The sequence below is a fragment of the Pagrus pagrus genome, assembly GCF_965226575.1.
Source record: "Pagrus pagrus genome assembly, chromosome: 23".
Taxonomy (NCBI): Eukaryota; Metazoa; Chordata; class Actinopteri; order Spariformes; family Sparidae; genus Pagrus; species Pagrus pagrus.
In genome coordinates this window covers 8,995,462-9,013,394 of record NC_140205.1, presented here as the reverse complement: position 1 = coordinate 9,013,394, position 17,933 = coordinate 8,995,462, and the positions used below count along the sequence as shown (strand labels likewise).

The 17,933-nt window shown below is 42.0% G+C and overlaps 1 protein-coding gene across 1 annotated transcript in view; it reads right to left on the bottom strand.

Moving 5' to 3' along the window:
* Positions 1-245: 245 nt before the first annotated feature.
* tmtc2a (transmembrane O-mannosyltransferase targeting cadherins 2a) overlaps positions 246-17,933 on the bottom strand; it is a 62,390-nt gene continuing 44,702 nt past the window's right edge. Inside the window, exons 6-12 of the mRNA XM_084346465.1 lie at positions 16,893-17,077; positions 16,661-16,739; positions 14,334-14,455; positions 10,620-10,701; positions 8,313-8,427; positions 5,190-5,253; positions 246-1,699 (exon numbers count right to left, since the gene is read on the bottom strand). Of these exons, the coding sequence (XP_084202591.1) occupies positions 1,505-1,699; positions 5,190-5,253; positions 8,313-8,427; positions 10,620-10,701; positions 14,334-14,455; positions 16,661-16,739; positions 16,893-17,077 (842 nt within the window). The 3' untranslated portion in view covers positions 246-1,504. The remainder of the gene's footprint in view (positions 1,700-5,189; positions 5,254-8,312; positions 8,428-10,619; positions 10,702-14,333; positions 14,456-16,660; positions 16,740-16,892; positions 17,078-17,933) is intronic.

Below are 17,933 nucleotides of genomic sequence, written 5' to 3'. Positions count from 1 at the left end.
AACAGTTTGGACAAGGTTTCTGGTGTGTTATGCTAGTAGCGGCTAATGTATCCTCAAACCACTAGTTCACTTCTGTCTAACTCCAAACCCACTTTTTTTGTTATTTTCAAACTTGTGGTCTTTGAATGTTTACTCAGGTGACATCACTTAAGACAGTTTATCAGCCACATTACCCACAATGCAACTAGATCACCAGCAGTTTGGACAGATAAAGCGCCACATCCCCAAATTTCCTTTTTTTCCCCCCAAACTTGAAGTCTTGAAACCCAATGGATGCTGACTCAAGTGCCGTCAGTTGAGGCAATTTATCAGCCTACATTACCCACAATGCAACTCGACCGCCAGCAGTTTGAACAGATTCTGGTGTGTTATGCTAGTGTTAGCAGCTAACGTTTCCTCAAACCACTAGTTCACTTCTTTCTAACCCCCCAACAGATGCTGACTCCAGTGACATCACTTGAGGCCATTTATCTGCAAAAATCTGGTATGTTATGCTAGTAGCGGCTAATGTAGCCTCAAGCCACTTGCTAACTTCTTCCTGACTCCAAACCCACATTTCTGTTTTCCTTTGTGAAACTTGTAGTCTTCAGTCCGAATGGATGCTGCCTCAAGTGACATCATTACCCACAATGCAACTCTACCACCAGCATTTTGGACAGAGATTCTGATGTGTTGCGCTAGTAGCAGCTAATGTGGCCTCAAACCACTAGCGCACTTCTTTCTAATGCCACGCCCCCAATTTTTTTTTCACTTTCAAACTTATAGTCTTCAGCCCCAATGGCTGTTGACTAAAGTGACATCACTTGACTCAAATGACATCACTTGAGGCAATTTATCTGCAAAGACTGTTAGCAGCAGCAGCTAATGTAGCCTCTGGCTCACTTCTTTCTAACTCTAGACCACCAAAATCATTCATATTCAAACTCGTAGACTTCAGTCCCAATGGATGCTGACTCAAGTGACATCACTTGAGGCGATTTATAAGACTAGGGTGATGTTCCCCTTTAGCACAAACCAGCTGGCGTCCTGAACAAACAAACAAAATAGTGCTGACAACTTCAAAACCCATTCTGCAGAGATGATGATCTAAATACATTAGCTACATCCTCATTCAAATTAAGTGCTTTACAACATACCCATGATATTGAAAGAATAATCATTGATTTTCCAGACCTTTGTTGTCAAGATTTTCTTTTACTTATTAGCCTTTGACTTCAGTGCATCATTAAGCATCACTTTATAAAATTTCATAATAAAAGGTCGTAGTCTCTTCAGCCACCGTACAGCACTGTTGGTGACATATCATCGAGGCTGAACACCTTTAAATCCCAAACATGCCAAGCCTCGAACTGCCTTCCACAAGCATCACAGGCCACAACTCTACAGAATCTGTCTCTCCTGTCTCGTGGCGAGAGCTTTTTCGCCTCCGGCTCTTTCACATCCTCTCGTTCTCTGGAGGACGCTACGTCAGCGTTAAAAGAAAGAGTGCAGCAGCTCTCTCGGTTCAAAGGTCGCTCCTCTGCGTCTGCCTTATCCTGAGCCCCTGCCTCTCCATGATGTTCCACAGCTTGCGCAGGTTGGACTGGGTAATGGCGTCGTCAGGTTTGAGCTGCAGCGCTCGCAGGTAATTGGCCTCTGCTTCGGGAAGCTTCCCATTCAGGTGGAGGATGGCGCCGAGGTTCATCAGAGCGGCTGGGTACTAGGAGAGGGGAAAAGACACAGTAAGGAAAAGGAGGCAGAGCGGGGCGTTGTGCCATAATTATACTTGAGTTCTGAGGTTTTAGGGTGTCGACTTACAGGACTGCCGCAACTGTGTCGACCTTGGATTCATCTATCTGGACAAACTATTTTAAACTTGCCCTTCTCAGTTCTACATTCGACACAGTTATGTGAGAGGTTTAGGCATTTTAGGAAGCTTGCCAGATTTCTCTTTTTTTATGGATGAAGGATTAAGGCGAGGGCTCTGGTGAAATTTGCTTAAGGCTAAGAAAATCAAATATGCATTAAATTAGCTCTAATAGAATCTCACAGCACAGGAGCGGGCCTGGCCGACCAAGACAAAAATATGTCCTTTAAGAGTGCCACCGTGAAAAAAATAGGTAGCAGGTTGTGTGTGGGTGTGTGTGTGAAGTATTACCCACTTAGAAAAAGGTGCGTTTTAATAAAATATCTTTTTGAAGCTGCAAAGTCAAACCATCTGGCCCCCGAGTCGTGTACCACTCGTGGAAAACTACAAAAATCCAGAAATCCATAACCAACAACCACACCCAGATCTCATCCTTAAAGTCGTCGGCACCTCATCCCCCAGACCTGGCTCTGTTCCCAGACCCACGTCCTCGCTGCATGACATATGGTTAGCAACTTGGCAACAAGTTCACAGATTTTCTCTCCCCAAACACAACTGTTCGCCTCTACTCGACGCTGATACTTCGCTTGTTTACATTCCACTTCTCAAGCAGTGTTAAAAGACTAGCGTCGGGAGTCGGGGGCTTGTTTTTCTCACCTAATGTATCAACGGAGCTGGATTATTTCAAGGAAAATGTATTAATTAGCAGCTGGTGTGCTTTGTTTTTTCTCACCTAGTGCGACGAATGAATGTAGCAGCAACATCTCAAAGCGCTGTTCTGTTTTCTGTACCGCTGAGGAGCTTTGTGAGCAGTTGAGACGTGCTAAGCTAGAAAAATGAGGGTCCCTTTGTCATTCTAAACAAACGGTGGATTTTCAAGACGCAGACTGATCTGAATCGTTAGAAACTGAGCTCTGTTTACGTGTGCTTTGTGCACGGGAAGGCAGCCAAGTCCGTCAGCAATTCCGTTTTTCCGGAAACAACTCAATTCTGAAGTCGGGTCGGCTTTGCTGCACTCAGGTGAGGAAAGGATGTAATCTCTTGACCTTAATCCAGTTGGATATACAGTATTTTTAAGATAGCATCTCCCTCTGCTCTTTTGAGATCCACCAAGCCCCATTAGCTACAGTTTCTAATCCTTAAAAGATCCCCTCCATGCTTTAAAGGAGACATATTATGCTTTTTCGATTTTTTCCCCTGCAGTTTTATATACATTCTTGTGGATGTACAAGATCTTGAAAGTTAAAAAGGTCACCCAACGGAAGCTCCCCTCTCCTACAGAAAACACTGCTCCTGAAACGCCTCGTCACTAGTCCTGCCTTTAATTGTGTGACTTTGTGACATCACGCTACATCACCAGGTCACACATTTGCATAGTTTGCGGCTAGTTTGGCACGTAAGAGTTGATTTTGCACAGCTGCTCTGTTGTTGTTAGCGGTGCTGGGTCAGGCGTGTGTGCGCTGACCAATCAGAGCAGACTGGGTATTCAGGGAGGGGGGGCTTAAAGAGACAGGAGCTAAAACTACATTTATTTTTCACTCCACTGTCTGTATAAATGTATTGTTAGTGCAAACCAGCGTCCAACAACTGCTGCTTCAAATTCAAGAACTCAACTGGGGCTGGCTGTTATTGAGAGGAAGATGCCATGGCCTAATTACTTACACAAAATATATACAGTAATTTCCAGTCACTAAACATCTTCTATTCTGCTCAGAGTACAGTGTTATACTGAGATGCACCTCTCTACGAGTGGTGTAAATAAAGCATTTCAGTCTGTGCGTGCAAACTGAAAGACTGCACTCGTACTTTTCTCTCGAGGCGCACAATCATCGCCTTTCTTGTCACGAAGAGCCGGAGCTGAATCTTTCATGACCTGAAAGCTATTGGATTAAGTTGATATTTGAGAGACTGTCATTCACTAAGCAGGGAAAATGTCAAAGACGAGAAGCGCTTTACTCGTGACAAATGACAAGAGGAGCAGTCATCGTGTCTGAATGTGCACATGAAGGGCTCCAGACTGTGAATTGTAATTACGGTGACTCTGAGGTAGCTTATTTCTGCAGAATAAAATTTATATGCATGGCTTTCCAAATTAAAATGGACAACCAGCATTCTTCTCTTCTATGGTTTTACCCAGCTTTTTAGGGGCTTAAACTGGATCTAAACAGACAGGCAGACCTTATCTAAAACGGGGCAGATGCTATGAAGCAGTGATTCCCAGCCAGTACTTGTTCCCCGTGGGGTAGATCTGCAGTTGTCTGGGGGTACGTGTAAAAATTGTAGAGCAGCTCAGCTAATTTAAAATGAACACCTGAACGCGACGTGCTGCCACTGAGAGAGAGTTTAAACAAAAAAGTTGGTATCATACGGTAGTAGCTAGGTCTGGGCGGGATGGCTTAAATAACATTGCAATATTTTCAGGTTGTGTCGTGATACACAATATATATCTCTATATTGTGAAGTAGCAGTGGCAGAGCCTGTCAACCAATCAGAGGCGGACTGGGACGGGTCTTGCCAGAAAGGCAGTGGGATCCATAATTAGCTTAAAAGCTTAAAGAAATAGGTAAATGGTTGAAATAGTAGGCTAATAAATGGCTAATATGGATAAATAGTTGAAATAAAACCCAAAAATAAAGGCTTAAAATAGTTAGCATCAAGTAACCAACACACAGTGGGCCTAGCTAACAATAAGATGTATTAGATAATTGGTTGAAAAGGTTAGCTTATTGGGGAAATACCTACAATTAGCTAGTCAGCACAAAGCAACAGGTAAACAGGAGGCTAGCGAACAGCTACATGTCGCTATCATATTAATGGTTTGCTGTAAGTCATGGCTACATGGAAATATACTTAAAACAGTTTAATGTAATAATACACAATGCTGGGAAAGGTGTAGTAATATAACACTAGTAGCTACTCCGGTGAAGGACACAAAGATGAAAGTCTCGCATTGCTGAAACAGGATATGACAGCCTTCAACTTCCTCAACCGCATCTGCTGACATCGGGAGACATTGCATCCCACAAGGCTCAGTCTGTTCAACTGCGATCGTCAAGCTGAACGTGTGAATTCAATAAGGAGACAGTAACCACCGAACTCCTCTCGCTGTGGGATTTTTGTGTTTGCATAAGCACATCGAAAGCACCGGGTTCCCAGCAACGGACAGGACACAGTTTCCACTTTTATATTCAGCTGTGTAACTGTTTGCCAGGAACAACAGCACTATAACATAATGTCAGAATGATGGGTAACACTTAGTATGTTGTAAATTGAATTTACAGTACGGGCGTGTGTGTGCATTTCCACGATAAGTGCTAACAGGCCCACCAGTCCAGGTACTCACATCTGGTCTGAGGCTGGCTGCACGCTCGTACTGCCTCTCTGCTGCCTCGTTCAGACTCGCCTGTCTGAAGAGAAAGAGCAGAAAGAAAAAGATGTGACATCACAGTTTATATGAATAACACTGCACCAATGCAAATTACTGATTATAATTGTATTCATACATTATTGCGCAGCTAATCACACTGTAATTAGTAATGCAATGAGAGTTAGTCTTTCATTAATTGTGTAAATTGCTGTAAAACTCGTCGGCTTCATTGCAAGTTAAGACAATGTTAACCTTATTAAAATGGTCGGGAATCAAACACACAGTACGTCTGTTCATTTAACCTCTCGTCTCACTCGACACTGTGAGTTGGATGAAAAGGTACATGTAAGATGGCAGCAGTGAACATTATTTATCTATCTAAGGCTCCACTGGAAGAAACTACCTGACTATACAATACTACATCGGCTGTATCGGCCAAGTAATTGTACACATACAAGGAATTTGTGCTTTCATTGAATCCACATTACTGATTATTTATCAAAATGTAAAAAATAAAGTGTTAATATTTAGTAAAAGTGACCAATCATCACAATGTCCATTCCATGGTATCTGGTCAAAAATGTTGTGATATTGTGATTTTGTTGCCCAGTTCTTGTATTCACGACGTGCTTTTGAGGAGATTTCAAAGTAAGACGGTATATTGTGCAATTGTTTCACATCTTACCTTTTTGTTCTACATTAAGATATCATATCCTTTTGGGCTATTCATCATTTTCTAATTAACAACAATAATTCATGTCATGTTTGTTCCTGCAGACAAAGATGTTTCTCGCCCAGCTAACAAACATGGATTTTTATATTAGGTAGTGTCTGAATACTGTAACGTAATAGCCGACGGATGGTACAAATCCTTCTTCGGCCCTCAGCGATGTTGAAATATTTCTCATAGAAGCTTATAACATGCTTTAGTTTCCAATAAAATCATGAAGAAAGAATGTTCTGTGTCGAGTGATTCATCTCTTTGCTGTGTAATAACTGTGATAATGCAGCAATGAGTTAAGGATGATGACTAGCTCACGCTCTCTCTCTGAAGAGAGACGAATGTTTCTCAGATGCCAGAAACACTCCACCAACCGGTCCTCCCTTACAATCGTACAGCTGGGTTTCTAAAATGGCAGCAGTTAATCTGCTCCATACATACAATTTCAAGCAAAGAGTGCATGAACCGGACTTCGCAGTGCCAAAGTTAATAAAGTCGAGGAAACCGTTCTTTCCCGACATGGCAATTAATATTTATAAGACTGTGACTGGAGTTAAATACGCCTTGAGAATACACGCAGCATTTTATCAGGGTTCTCTAGAGTTCAGACAAGACAATCATCGTCATCTCCTTATAAGCTTGGTTTTTGTTTTGTTTGGTCAACACAGAGGTCAGATAAAGACTATGAATATCTTTAGGTTGTGGACAATATAAGACACTTGAGGATGTCATGTTGGGCTTTGGGAAACAATGATCGACACTAAGGACAAAACAACTAGTTGATTATTATTAAGGAAAATCAAGAATCGAGAGTTGAAAATGAAAATAATCGTTGGTTGCAGCCCTGTCATGGTTTTGGTTTCCCATTTAAGTAGATTTTTTGTAGATTATATCCTTGTGTGTCATGTTTTACATTCCACTTCCTGTCTTTGTCTTTTTCCCGCCCTTTTTCTGTGTACACCTTGGTTTCTTCAGTTAAAGCCCCACTCCAGTGTATTTAGATATTTTTATGTTATTTCATATTTGAGTATTTTCAAACTTTCAGGCTTTTCAGACTTTTTACAGACCAAACGACGAATCAATTAACCAAGAAAATCATCAACAGATTAATCAATAATGAAAATAATCATTGGTTGCAGCCCTGTCATGATTATGGTTTGTGTCATGTTTTACCTTCCACATCCTGTCTTTGTCTTTTTCCCCACTCTCTTTCTGTGTACACCTGTGTTTCTTTAGTTAATTATTTGCTGTGTATTTAAGCCTCCTCCCATCCGTGTTCCTGCCTGTGCTCCCAGCGTTTCATTGCTTTGTACATTGTTTGTTTTTTGTATTTTTGTGCTTCATTAGCTCTTGGATTAGCTCTCGCCTGCTTCTTCTGTTTTTGTTGCCTGCCAGTTTTGTTCTATGGATTACAGCGTACTTTATTAAAGCTCTGTATTTGTTTTCCTACCTGCCTGCCTTGGTGTTTTTGATACACATAACAAGCCCTACATACTAATGTAAAAAACAACTTCTTTATTGAAGACATCATAACAAAACATTTAAAGGAAAATCTTCCATTAAACAGGATTATCAGGTCTTTATTATAATCCTGTTTTGGTCAATATTTGTAGGTAAAGAAGACAGGATGTGTAGCTCACCTTTATTATCAGCGGAGCAGCTTGAGTTTTAAATCTAGCTAATGACAGGTGGGTGTCCCATTCATTAAATCCTACTCAGACTGGATTTATGTCCCAGTCAGTCCCAGCAGAAAATAACCAGTTAGACCACAATGCAGCAGACTGATCTGTCATTTAGATTTACTCTTTCGAAAAGCAAAACGTCTGCCAAACCTAAGACTTTCAACTTCTTTTACACATCCTCTGTGGTGTTGTATTTAGATGGATGCTGGAGAGCAGTGATGACTTTTCCAGATATGTAGAGCAAAGAGAGAAGAAGGCACATCGCTCCAATATTTCCTTGAGTGGCTGGGAGAAGAGGGCATTTGCAGTCCCTTTAAGACTTATACGAACGTGCTTGCCAAACTTTGAGGGAAAATTCTCCAACGGCTTCTTTACAAGCCCTGGACGCAACCTCACTATGATGGACTGAAACTGGGTACTGCTGTTTATAAGTGTTATACATAACAGCTTTTACAACAGCTATTTCCATAGGGAGGACATTTACTATTCTATAACACCGGTATAATTTATATCTCATAGATGGATATTAAATGGCAGCGGTACAGAATAAACCCACAATTGGTAAAAGCAGCGCAGCAGCAATAGGATTTGAAAAACCTCAACACTTCTTTGGATATATATGTCCGTTTCATTTTCTGTACGGTGGGCTTTTTTCAAGCGGTGAAACTGTTGTTGCGTGTCAGCAGTTTGGCCAACCTGAGCATGTGAGCAGCGCTGAAGACCACATCAAACTCTGAGCTGTCCAGCTCTGCAGCTCTCTCCGCCATCTCCGCCGCCTCGCCGAGACGAGACTGCTCCAGGAGAAACTGACCTGGAGAGAGGGGAAGACAGAGGAAGGGCACTGTTTTATCCATGCTGGTGGTCTGTTGGTTGGTTGGTTGGTCCAGACTGGAATATCTCGACAACTATAGGATTGATTAAGATGAAAGTGTGGACAGATATTGGTGGTACCCAGAGGATGAACCCTGATGACTCTATATCATCGTTACTGTGAGCACGTCAGCATTAAATTGTACTAAACTTGCGGATTCATCCAATCAGACTGCGACTCATTTGTAAACAGCCTCTCAGAGCCAATCGAGGACTCACCTTCCTCCAGGTTGGTCCCACCTACATTAACTAATTAAGCCTTTATTGGTTGAGACCTTTGACTATAATTCAGCATTGTTATTGGGTGAAAAAAATATGATTCATTTCCTGCGATGAATCGATTATTGACTACTTTGGAAATTATTCGATGACTGCTAAAATGATCCAGTCATGAATGCCCTGCTGTGTACTTACTCAATAGTACGGCTGCACAGTATATGTATATGCGTAGCATCACGTTGTGGAAAGAAGAAGTGGTATGGAAGGCGAAGAAGCTCTGACAGATGAAAGATGGAGATCAGTGGTGAAACAAAAGAGACGAATGGAGGCAGCGAAAGAGAAGAGCACCACAGGAACTGCAACAAGGAGGCAGAAAGTGAGTCGGTGAAAGGATTGTTGTTTTGCTCAGCAATGTTCGAGAACACAGATGAGACGGAGGTATTTCATGTGTTTTCCTGTGGGAGTCTGGCCACCTGGTGCGGCACCCACAAGTGCCTGCCTCAGTGGCTATAAATGATCAGCCGCAGATGTTACTGAGTGGAGGGAGACGGGAATGTGGAGAGGCGCCGTTGAGGTGATTTTGGAAGCGCAGCCTCCAAACTTCATCACCACATCAGAATACTCAGAACTGGGTCGTACGAGGGACAGTTTGCATTAAAATGTGTTACTGTGAACAATGGCAGGAAAGGAGGCCTTGTCTTAGCCGCCACTTCCTCGCGCTCTCTCTGGTGTGTGTGTCTTTCCGTTGCGTCTTAATGTGGCCAGATATCATCACTCCTTACACACTCACACCTGGAGCTCCTCCAGTGAACCCCGGATAGCTAAAGCAGCCAGATTTGCGATAAAGGAGAAGGACCGGCCCAAATAAACATCACCTATAGCAAGAAGTTACAAGATAACATTGATAAAAAGAAAAACAGCCAGATAGGCAGAGTCGGAGAAAAGAGTGTAAGAGGAAACAGCTCGGTCCAAAGACAGCAACGCAGCCCCTCGCCAGGGACCAAACTAAACTCCAACCCAGAGATATCCAGCGCAGAGCAAAGCACCAGGAGGAATAGAGGGAGATAAGGAAGAGGAGAAAAGAGACGACGCACAATGGTGCTTTCAGCGAGCCTGGACAGATTTAATTTCCTATGAATATCCTAAAGATAGCGACACGGAGCAGCACGGAGCCGGCTCCTCCAAACCGATATGAAACGCTGCATCAACAGCAGCGCAGGCAGAGCGTGGTATCATGTTTTACTTTCTGTTGCGAACGGTAAACAGTGTACCATGATCCCGTCTCCTTACTTAGATAAACATGGCGTACATGCCTGTTTGCGTGTGTGTTTGCGCCATCTGCAAAACCTCAAACAGCTCCAACACTGCCAGCGCTGATACCGACGGTGAGCTGAATGACAGAACATTTCAAATTAGTAACTGTGGCGCAGGGATTGTTAAACATACTGCAATTATTTTAGGGGGGGATAATAAAAAATAGTAATGTATTCGGCGCTTCCAAATGATTACCATGCTGCTTCGGTTCTCTCCACAACTCTTATCAGGTTACACAAGCCATGAGCTCAGATCCAGGGTGGTTTACCACAAAAATTGTAAGAGGACCAGGAATATTTAACAGCTCCTGGTCTGAGGGTGACGCTTAAAAGACTAAACAACCTGCCTAATAATGATCCTGATGCAGCGTAATGAAGCAAAGCCTGATCATTATAATGACGCATATGGCAGAGGTTTGTATTATAGATAGACACACAAGGCAATTGAAATGTGTCTACTAGTTCCACATATCAGCATTTCAGAGCGGTCAGAGGGATCGTGCCGGTTATAGTTGGTAGAAAATGATCAAAGATTTTTTCGCTGCTCTGTCAAACGCAGAGACACGTTTCTGAAGTCAGTTTCAAACACTCCTCTTCTTACCATAGTGCATGTAGCAGTTTCCTTTCATCGGGTCTAGTTGAATAGCTCTCAGATAATACTTCTCTGCTTCCGTCTTCTGCCCCTGAAAGCAAAAGGGAAAGAAAATCATTGATCACGCCTGATATTTAAGTTATACTGTGATTGTGTTTCTGTAATAGTTTGTAATAGTATATTCATACTGAGTTTATTGCAAGGGCAGAAAAACACGTTGTTGTTGTCTTTACTGTCATCGTCATTATTCTTGTCATTATTGTTCTCGTTATTGCTGTCGTCGCTGTTACCGGCGCTGTTTTCGTCATTGTCATCGTTACCGATATCGTCGTTCTCGTTATTGTCATCATCGTCGTTATTGTCGTCATTACCATTATTGTTGGTTGTTATTTTTATTGTTACTATCATTATTAGCACTTGTAACATAAAATAACAGGAGACAATACCTTAAATGAATTACTAACAAGAAAAGAGGGAAAGAATTATTAGTATATACAATGTAAATATATAACATATATACCATATAACTGAACACAAATGTGTTCAAGACAGATTCATTATACACAGCTACAAACATCACCTGTATGTTTATGTTATTTTAGAGCGCTGACATGCATCAGTTGAAGTACGGTAACCCTGCTGTTCAGTTTCAGCAGGAAACCGAGGCTCATAAAGAAAACAGTACTCCACCTCCCATGATGCACCTTAAAAGAAAAATCTCTAAAAGGTGTACGTGCGTGCGCGTGTGGAGAAACGTATGCTTCTGTGTGCACGAAACTCGATTTCTCCACCTCTTTTGTTTCAGGCCTTCAGCACTGATTGCTTCCATATTGCCAATATACTTGCCATTCAACAATAAATGAGAGGAGTGGGCATATTATGTTTGCTTCATTAGCTTTCTCCTGTGCCCACAATCGCTCCGGACGAATGAGCGAATATCAGAGCCTGGACGGCTTATTTCACATTTTCTTTGGCTCTTTTGTCTTTACATTCAATTAAACCTTTTCCCCGGCCATCCATCAAAACTGAAAGTAGGGCGGCTCAGTCCAAAGAGGTTGAAGGAAGTCATCATTTTGCAGATTTATGAAAGGCTTCAGTCTAATAATGAAACTGCATGCAGTAATGAAGTGGGCCCTGCACCCCCCGCGCTTGTCGGGGCTATCACTGCTTGCAGTTTTAATTTTTATTAACCTTGTTGATGGACTTTGACCGTTTGACACGCCTTTCCATGTGTTTTGGACACTGCATGGATGAGGTCAATGCAACTTCCTGTGTCCACATGTGACACTAGAGAAAACTGACTGAATGACGTGTTTGGTTTAAAGATTAGGCCCTAATTAATAAAAACAACAACTATCAAAAGACAATATTATGGCATGCTTTTTAAAATGATTTATTGCTCTGGATGCACTTTTCCCTAATATCTAAATACACAATTTAAATTCATAAATCATCTTCGTGTTGACTGACCACAACTTTCTCGAAGGCACACCACACCCGTTTGAGTCCGGCAGCGAGGCTCTAATGTTACACTGGACTTATTTAAAAGATCTGACCTTGGGGAAGAATGAGACAAATTAGTGGCTTTAGGAGCTGCACTTGTATTTGCTGAGGGATGTGGATGGGTACAAGACTGTCACATACCCGTTTTATAATTGCGTCGATTGAAAAGAAGAAGAGGAGAGGGTCACTTTGAAACTTACAGGAAGTACAAGGATACATCAACTTTCAGGGAGAAGCAGCACATGTCGGGGTGAACCACGGTACAAGACTTCAGTTTGACCTCTCCTCCCTGTGTCTGTATTGTCGATTGACTCCGGCAGGACGGCCAAAAATGTAGCCGATGGAGTGATTCAATAAGGAAGGAGAGTAATTGCATTATAAGCCTGTCTACTGACCCATTGTCCAGGGTCCATCCAATCTCCTGTTCCTAAAGCCCCGTAGTAGTGGAGGGGGGCCTCTCTGTGAGGCAGGGCCCAGTGTGGCTCTGCAGCCCTGAGCCTGAGGGAGCACAGCAGATGTCCAGCCACACCGGACGACTCGCACATGAACCTGCGCTTTAGGTGTGTGTGTGTGTGTCTCTTCAAATCTTTCAACAAAAAACGGAAATGATCAGAACTACGGTTTAAAGCCTGTGAGGGTTGCAGCTGCGAGTGCGTTCGGCACTGCAGGTCGGTTGTGTCTTTACTCGGCACCCAAGGCTGAGGAAGGAAGGAGGTCTGAGGGGTTACAGAGGACACGCGGCTCAACCCCCACATCTAAACTTGACTCAGCTGTGAGCACATCTGTTGTCACACAAGTGTGTTTTTGTTTTTTTATGGGAAGGGAGAGGAGGTGGGAGGACGGGAAGTGTGGGTTTTGTCCTGCAAAAATAAAACAGAAGTTGGGCAAACTCATGGGCAGATTGAGACAACGGGCCCCTTTGGCACAGTCATGTAAAAGCCCCCTACATCTCTTTTAAAGGAGCACGACCAGATTGAAAGAGACTCTCTGTAGTAATGTTGTTGCTCGTGTTTGTTTTATGTCCCTTTTTAGTTGTTTTGTGTGTCTTTGTAGTTGTTTGTGTCTCTTTGTAGCTGTTTTCGGTGTCTTTGTAGTTGTTATGTCTCACTTTGTGATTGTTTTGTTTCTTATTGTAGTTGTTTGTGTCTCTTTGTAGTTGTTTTGTGTGTCTTTGTAGTTGCTTTGTCTCGCTTTGTGATTGTTTTGTTTATTATTGTAGTTGTTTGGTGTATCATTGTAGTTGTTTGGTGTCTCTTTGTAGTTGTTTTGTTGGTCTTTGTGGGACATTAACTTGTTTTTGTGGTAGCTTTGTGTCTCTTCCTTGTTATTTTTTTGTCTTCTTGTGGTAGATTTCTGCCTCTTTGTGTAGTGCTTTTGCCTCTTTGTAGTCATTTTGTCACTCTTTGATTGTTTTCGTTCTTTTTGTAGCTGTTTCATGTGATTGATTTTCACAATGAAATGTTAACAGTCACTTCAAATAGGGGCCCGAGGTTTCAAGGGGCCCCTGGGCCTGTGCCCAGGAGGCCTGTTCAGTAATCCGTCCATGGGCGAACTTGTGTGCCCTTCACATCTTCTAACACTCACATGAAACACACAGTGAGGGACAGAAAACACACGGATAATCTGGAACTCATCCAATCACAGAGGGTTAGCTTTCATCTACACCAGACAAACTCCCCACGTCTGTAACCTTCAGACAACACACATGAATTTATGCAGCTACTATGAAGCTGTTTCTTCCCCCCGCTATTTGGCATCGTTCCTGGATCGGGGTCAATCCAAAGTCAAAGAAAAAGGTTTCTCATCCAAAACATTTCTGTCTTAATTCTGTCTTTCACACTGTGTGTTCCTTGTTTCATCCAGCTAGTACTGCTGGAGGTCAAACACGTTCATGAATGCATCACTATTCCTCTCGCTGACGTCTGATCGGAGGGAGTTCGTTTAGCATGCACCTTGCAGAGTCAGAAGCTTACACCTCATAACAAATTATCACACTACTTCAGGCTGTGCAGGGGAATCGATAGGATGGCTTCGCCTCGCTCTGATGTCCCATAAGTCACCTCATATGCATTATTCATTTCTACATTCTGCTTCTTCAGGTGCCGTTTAATTACATTCGGCCAGGTAGTTAACCGCTGCAATCGTTACTAAGATAATGCTTCGGCTCGCCTCATGGGTCTTCATGTGAGTGAGCGTGTGTGTCTCAGTAATGGGACTTACGATGATGGACAGGAGTTTTCCATAAGTGAGGTGGGCAGGGATGTGGTCAGGCTTGGTCCTGAGGGACTCTCTGTACCAGTGGCCTGCTTCCTCCAGTCTGTTCAGCCTCATGTAGGCCTCTCCTGAAACAGGACACCGATCAGGAGTCAAGGTTAGAGACATAAGAAATCAAAAGCCTTTCACAGCACAGTGGAGGAGATGTGAGATTTACGTTTATAATTGGCACACTAGTTACTGACAGAACTCGTGTTTTGTTGCTGTGGTTTCTTCTGGCCATGTTGGCCATTTAATTACTTAAAAAATGGCTTATTGGGAAAAGTTTTGGCGTTGACACAAAGTCAGCAGCTGTCATGGTTTAAGGCTGGTGCTGTCGTAGCCTGCATGAGCACACAAACATGCGTCGAACCACCTGTTCATTCACATTCGGCAAAGCTCTCAGCTCCCCAGTCATCACAGTGTTTGGATGCCGGTACACCAATTCATTAATTCATGTTTACATTTTGGATTTTTATTATTTAGAAGGAACAGTTCATCCCATTTTTTTCTTTTGATTGTTTTGATGTGAAGATGTCTGCCTTCTCTCGGAAAAATTGAATAAGTTGTCTTTTTGTGCCCCTTTGTAGTTGTTTAGTGTGTCTCTATATGATTGTTTAATGACTCTTTGTGGTACTTTTGTGTCTCTTTGTCATATATTGAGCCTCTTCATGGTCTTTTTTTGTCCACTTCAGGTAGTTGTATGCCTCTCTTCATGTCTCTGTAGTTGTTTTGTGTCTCTTATAATAAGTTGGCACTAGATGGAACTAGATGTCACTGGTGCTCAAAGTACCAAACCTTTTTTTTTTAATGAAAATAAAAGATTTTAAATACTCCACAGCAATGTCTTTTCCCAGAAATCACGACCTGGTTACTTAGGATTATCCACAGCAGTTTTGATATGGGGACTATTTTCCTTCTACAGAACTACACCAGTCATTTTGTTATGTTTTTGATTTTGGGGTGAACTGTCCCTTTAAATCTCCCCACCCCCTGTGCATAATTAAAAAGTTAGTATTACCGTATCTCAAAAAATTCCTCCAGTCTTTTCTTTTTGTTCAAACAGGTGCCGAGCAAATAAACTGTCTCTAACTCTTATCCAAAGTGTCAGCATTCCTCACATGCAGCATAAACACGCCGATGTAGCTCAATCTCTGCAAGAACAACTGTTGTGTTTGAAACTCTATGAGATCTTGTTTGATCTGAGAACACGCTGTCAGCCCCCGGGGCAAAATGACATCAGTTTGAACAAAGAATCCCCCCGGACATTGCACTAATGCAAACACTGCCCTCCTCCGACCCCTCCCTCCACCTGACAAAACACACTTCCTATTCTCAGCGAGCTCGTCGGAGGGGGGAATTTTCCTCGCACACATCTCCCTGCAATGTCAAGCATGCCGTCAGGATGAGCTTCCAATAATGTAATTAGTGTTACAATAACAAAGAGATGGATGTGATTTATTACAGGGATTAGCTTCGATCCTCTGCGAGAGGACACACAGTCTGTGGAATCAAACAGGTGGTCCGAGTCCCCTGGAAGCTTTTTTTCTGGCAATTTGTTCGTTTCAATTTGTTGAATTCCTTCAAAGCTCAGATGAAATGGAAACAAACACGTGTAATTGATCACTAAAGCTCGAGCCAAACTCGTCCGAGGACTACACGTTTTTTACTCACAGTCATGACGCTGTTCGTCATCGATGGTGCCAATTTTTATTACACGCAGATGGTTTTCGTTACCTCATCAGATACTAATAAACATTTCAAAGTATGCATCAACGTTGCCATTCATATCAAATGCTATGCAACCTTTTGTTGCATGTCTATTCATTCTGTTTTAAATCTGTTAATTCTGCACAGATATATACATACAAACAAAGTAAAACTGTAAGGTCATTTTAGTTTAATCAATTTTTCCAGTCGTAAAAACGAAGGCAGCTTGTTAATGTAGTTTGTTTATGTAGTTTGTTTACACATGTTAAATCAATCAATGGAGATTTTTCTCCACTGATTAAAATTTCTTCCCTAAAATTACATAGTGCACCTTTAATGAATCATCTTATTTTTGGAGGGTTTATTTATTCATCTTTCAGGTGATGGCATCATATAATGACGATATTGAATATTGTATATTGTATATTATAAAAAAAAACCTTAACCAAAGCTCTGAATGTAAAAAAACAAAACTAAATGGCATTTGGTACAGTTGGATGATAATAATAATAACAATCCTAGAATTTCAGTTTCTGCTTCACGAACCACGACCGGAAGGGAAACAGGCTCCCACAATAACTCACCCATCATGTTGAAAAGGCTGTGTGGTGCAAACTGTCGGGGCATTTTCTGTACCGCTTCCTTATATATAGACAGGGCCTCCTGTAGGGGAGGGAAACAAGTTAGTCCAGCTTTGAATCAGCATAATACAGGACTTGTAATTGACGAGGGACTGGTTGAGCTTTTCGACCTACATAAAAGGATACGTAGTAAGTGGTTAAATCATAAAGTAATTTTTAAAAAGCATTGTCTGACCTCCTGCTGGCCCTGTTCGTGGAGCAGCTTCCCCAGGTTGTACAGGCAGCTGGTGACGGAGCTCTTGTGGGCGTGGGGGTCCTTCAGGTTCTCGTCGGGAATGTCGGCGCAGGTCAGGAAGGTGCGTTTGGCCTCCTCCAGGCTGCCCTGGTTCATCAGGATGATTCCTGTGTTCAAGTAGGCCGCTATGAAGAGGAGGAGGGGATATTAATTAATAAAAAATAAATAATAATTTTACATTTCCTTCCTTGTTTGTTACATTTTCTTGCAGTTAGAGCTGCTAGATTGCTTTTTTCATTTAAAGCTTTTCATTTATGATCAGTTGGAAAACTGAAATACAGATTAATTCACAGGTTTAAGTTTTTCATACATGGTTCAATTGATTATACCAGTAATCAATGCCATCAAAAGCTGTGGAAAAGGCAGTAATTCAGTATCTAAGAGTGGAGGGGATGTTGAGGCTAAACAAAGCTAGTTAAATGATAGACATCGATTTTTGGGGCCGGTGCCGATATTAGAGAGTAAAAAAAAATTCTGATATTGATATAATGGCTGATAAACACACACTTTTTGCTGTGATCCCATAAATGTGGTAGTCAAACACTTCTGACAAAGCCCCTTTTTCTTTATCGAAATCTTTAAAACAGGAGTTTTTATATCCGATAACATATACATAGATACCAATATATCTGTAATAGACCAACATCGGCTGATATATATTGGTCGGGCTCTACTTATAATATAGCCAAAAGGATTCAGGACAGAGGTCAAAGGCAGATAAAAGTACCATAAGAAAGTAAGTAAGTCGGTAAGAAATAGAAATAAATTAAGCTAAAAGGAGATTAAACTGAGGGCGAATTGAAGATAGCTTATCAAGTCTGAAAGGAAGGAGTCTGGAAACCTGTCCTCTCTCATAAAATTGTCCTTGGTACTGTAAAAGACAGCCCCTCATCTCACATGCGAGCACCCAAGTGTGAGATTGAATCTCGTCACTTCACTGTCACACTCAAGTAGCCTGAATATGACCCTTTAAATGACCAC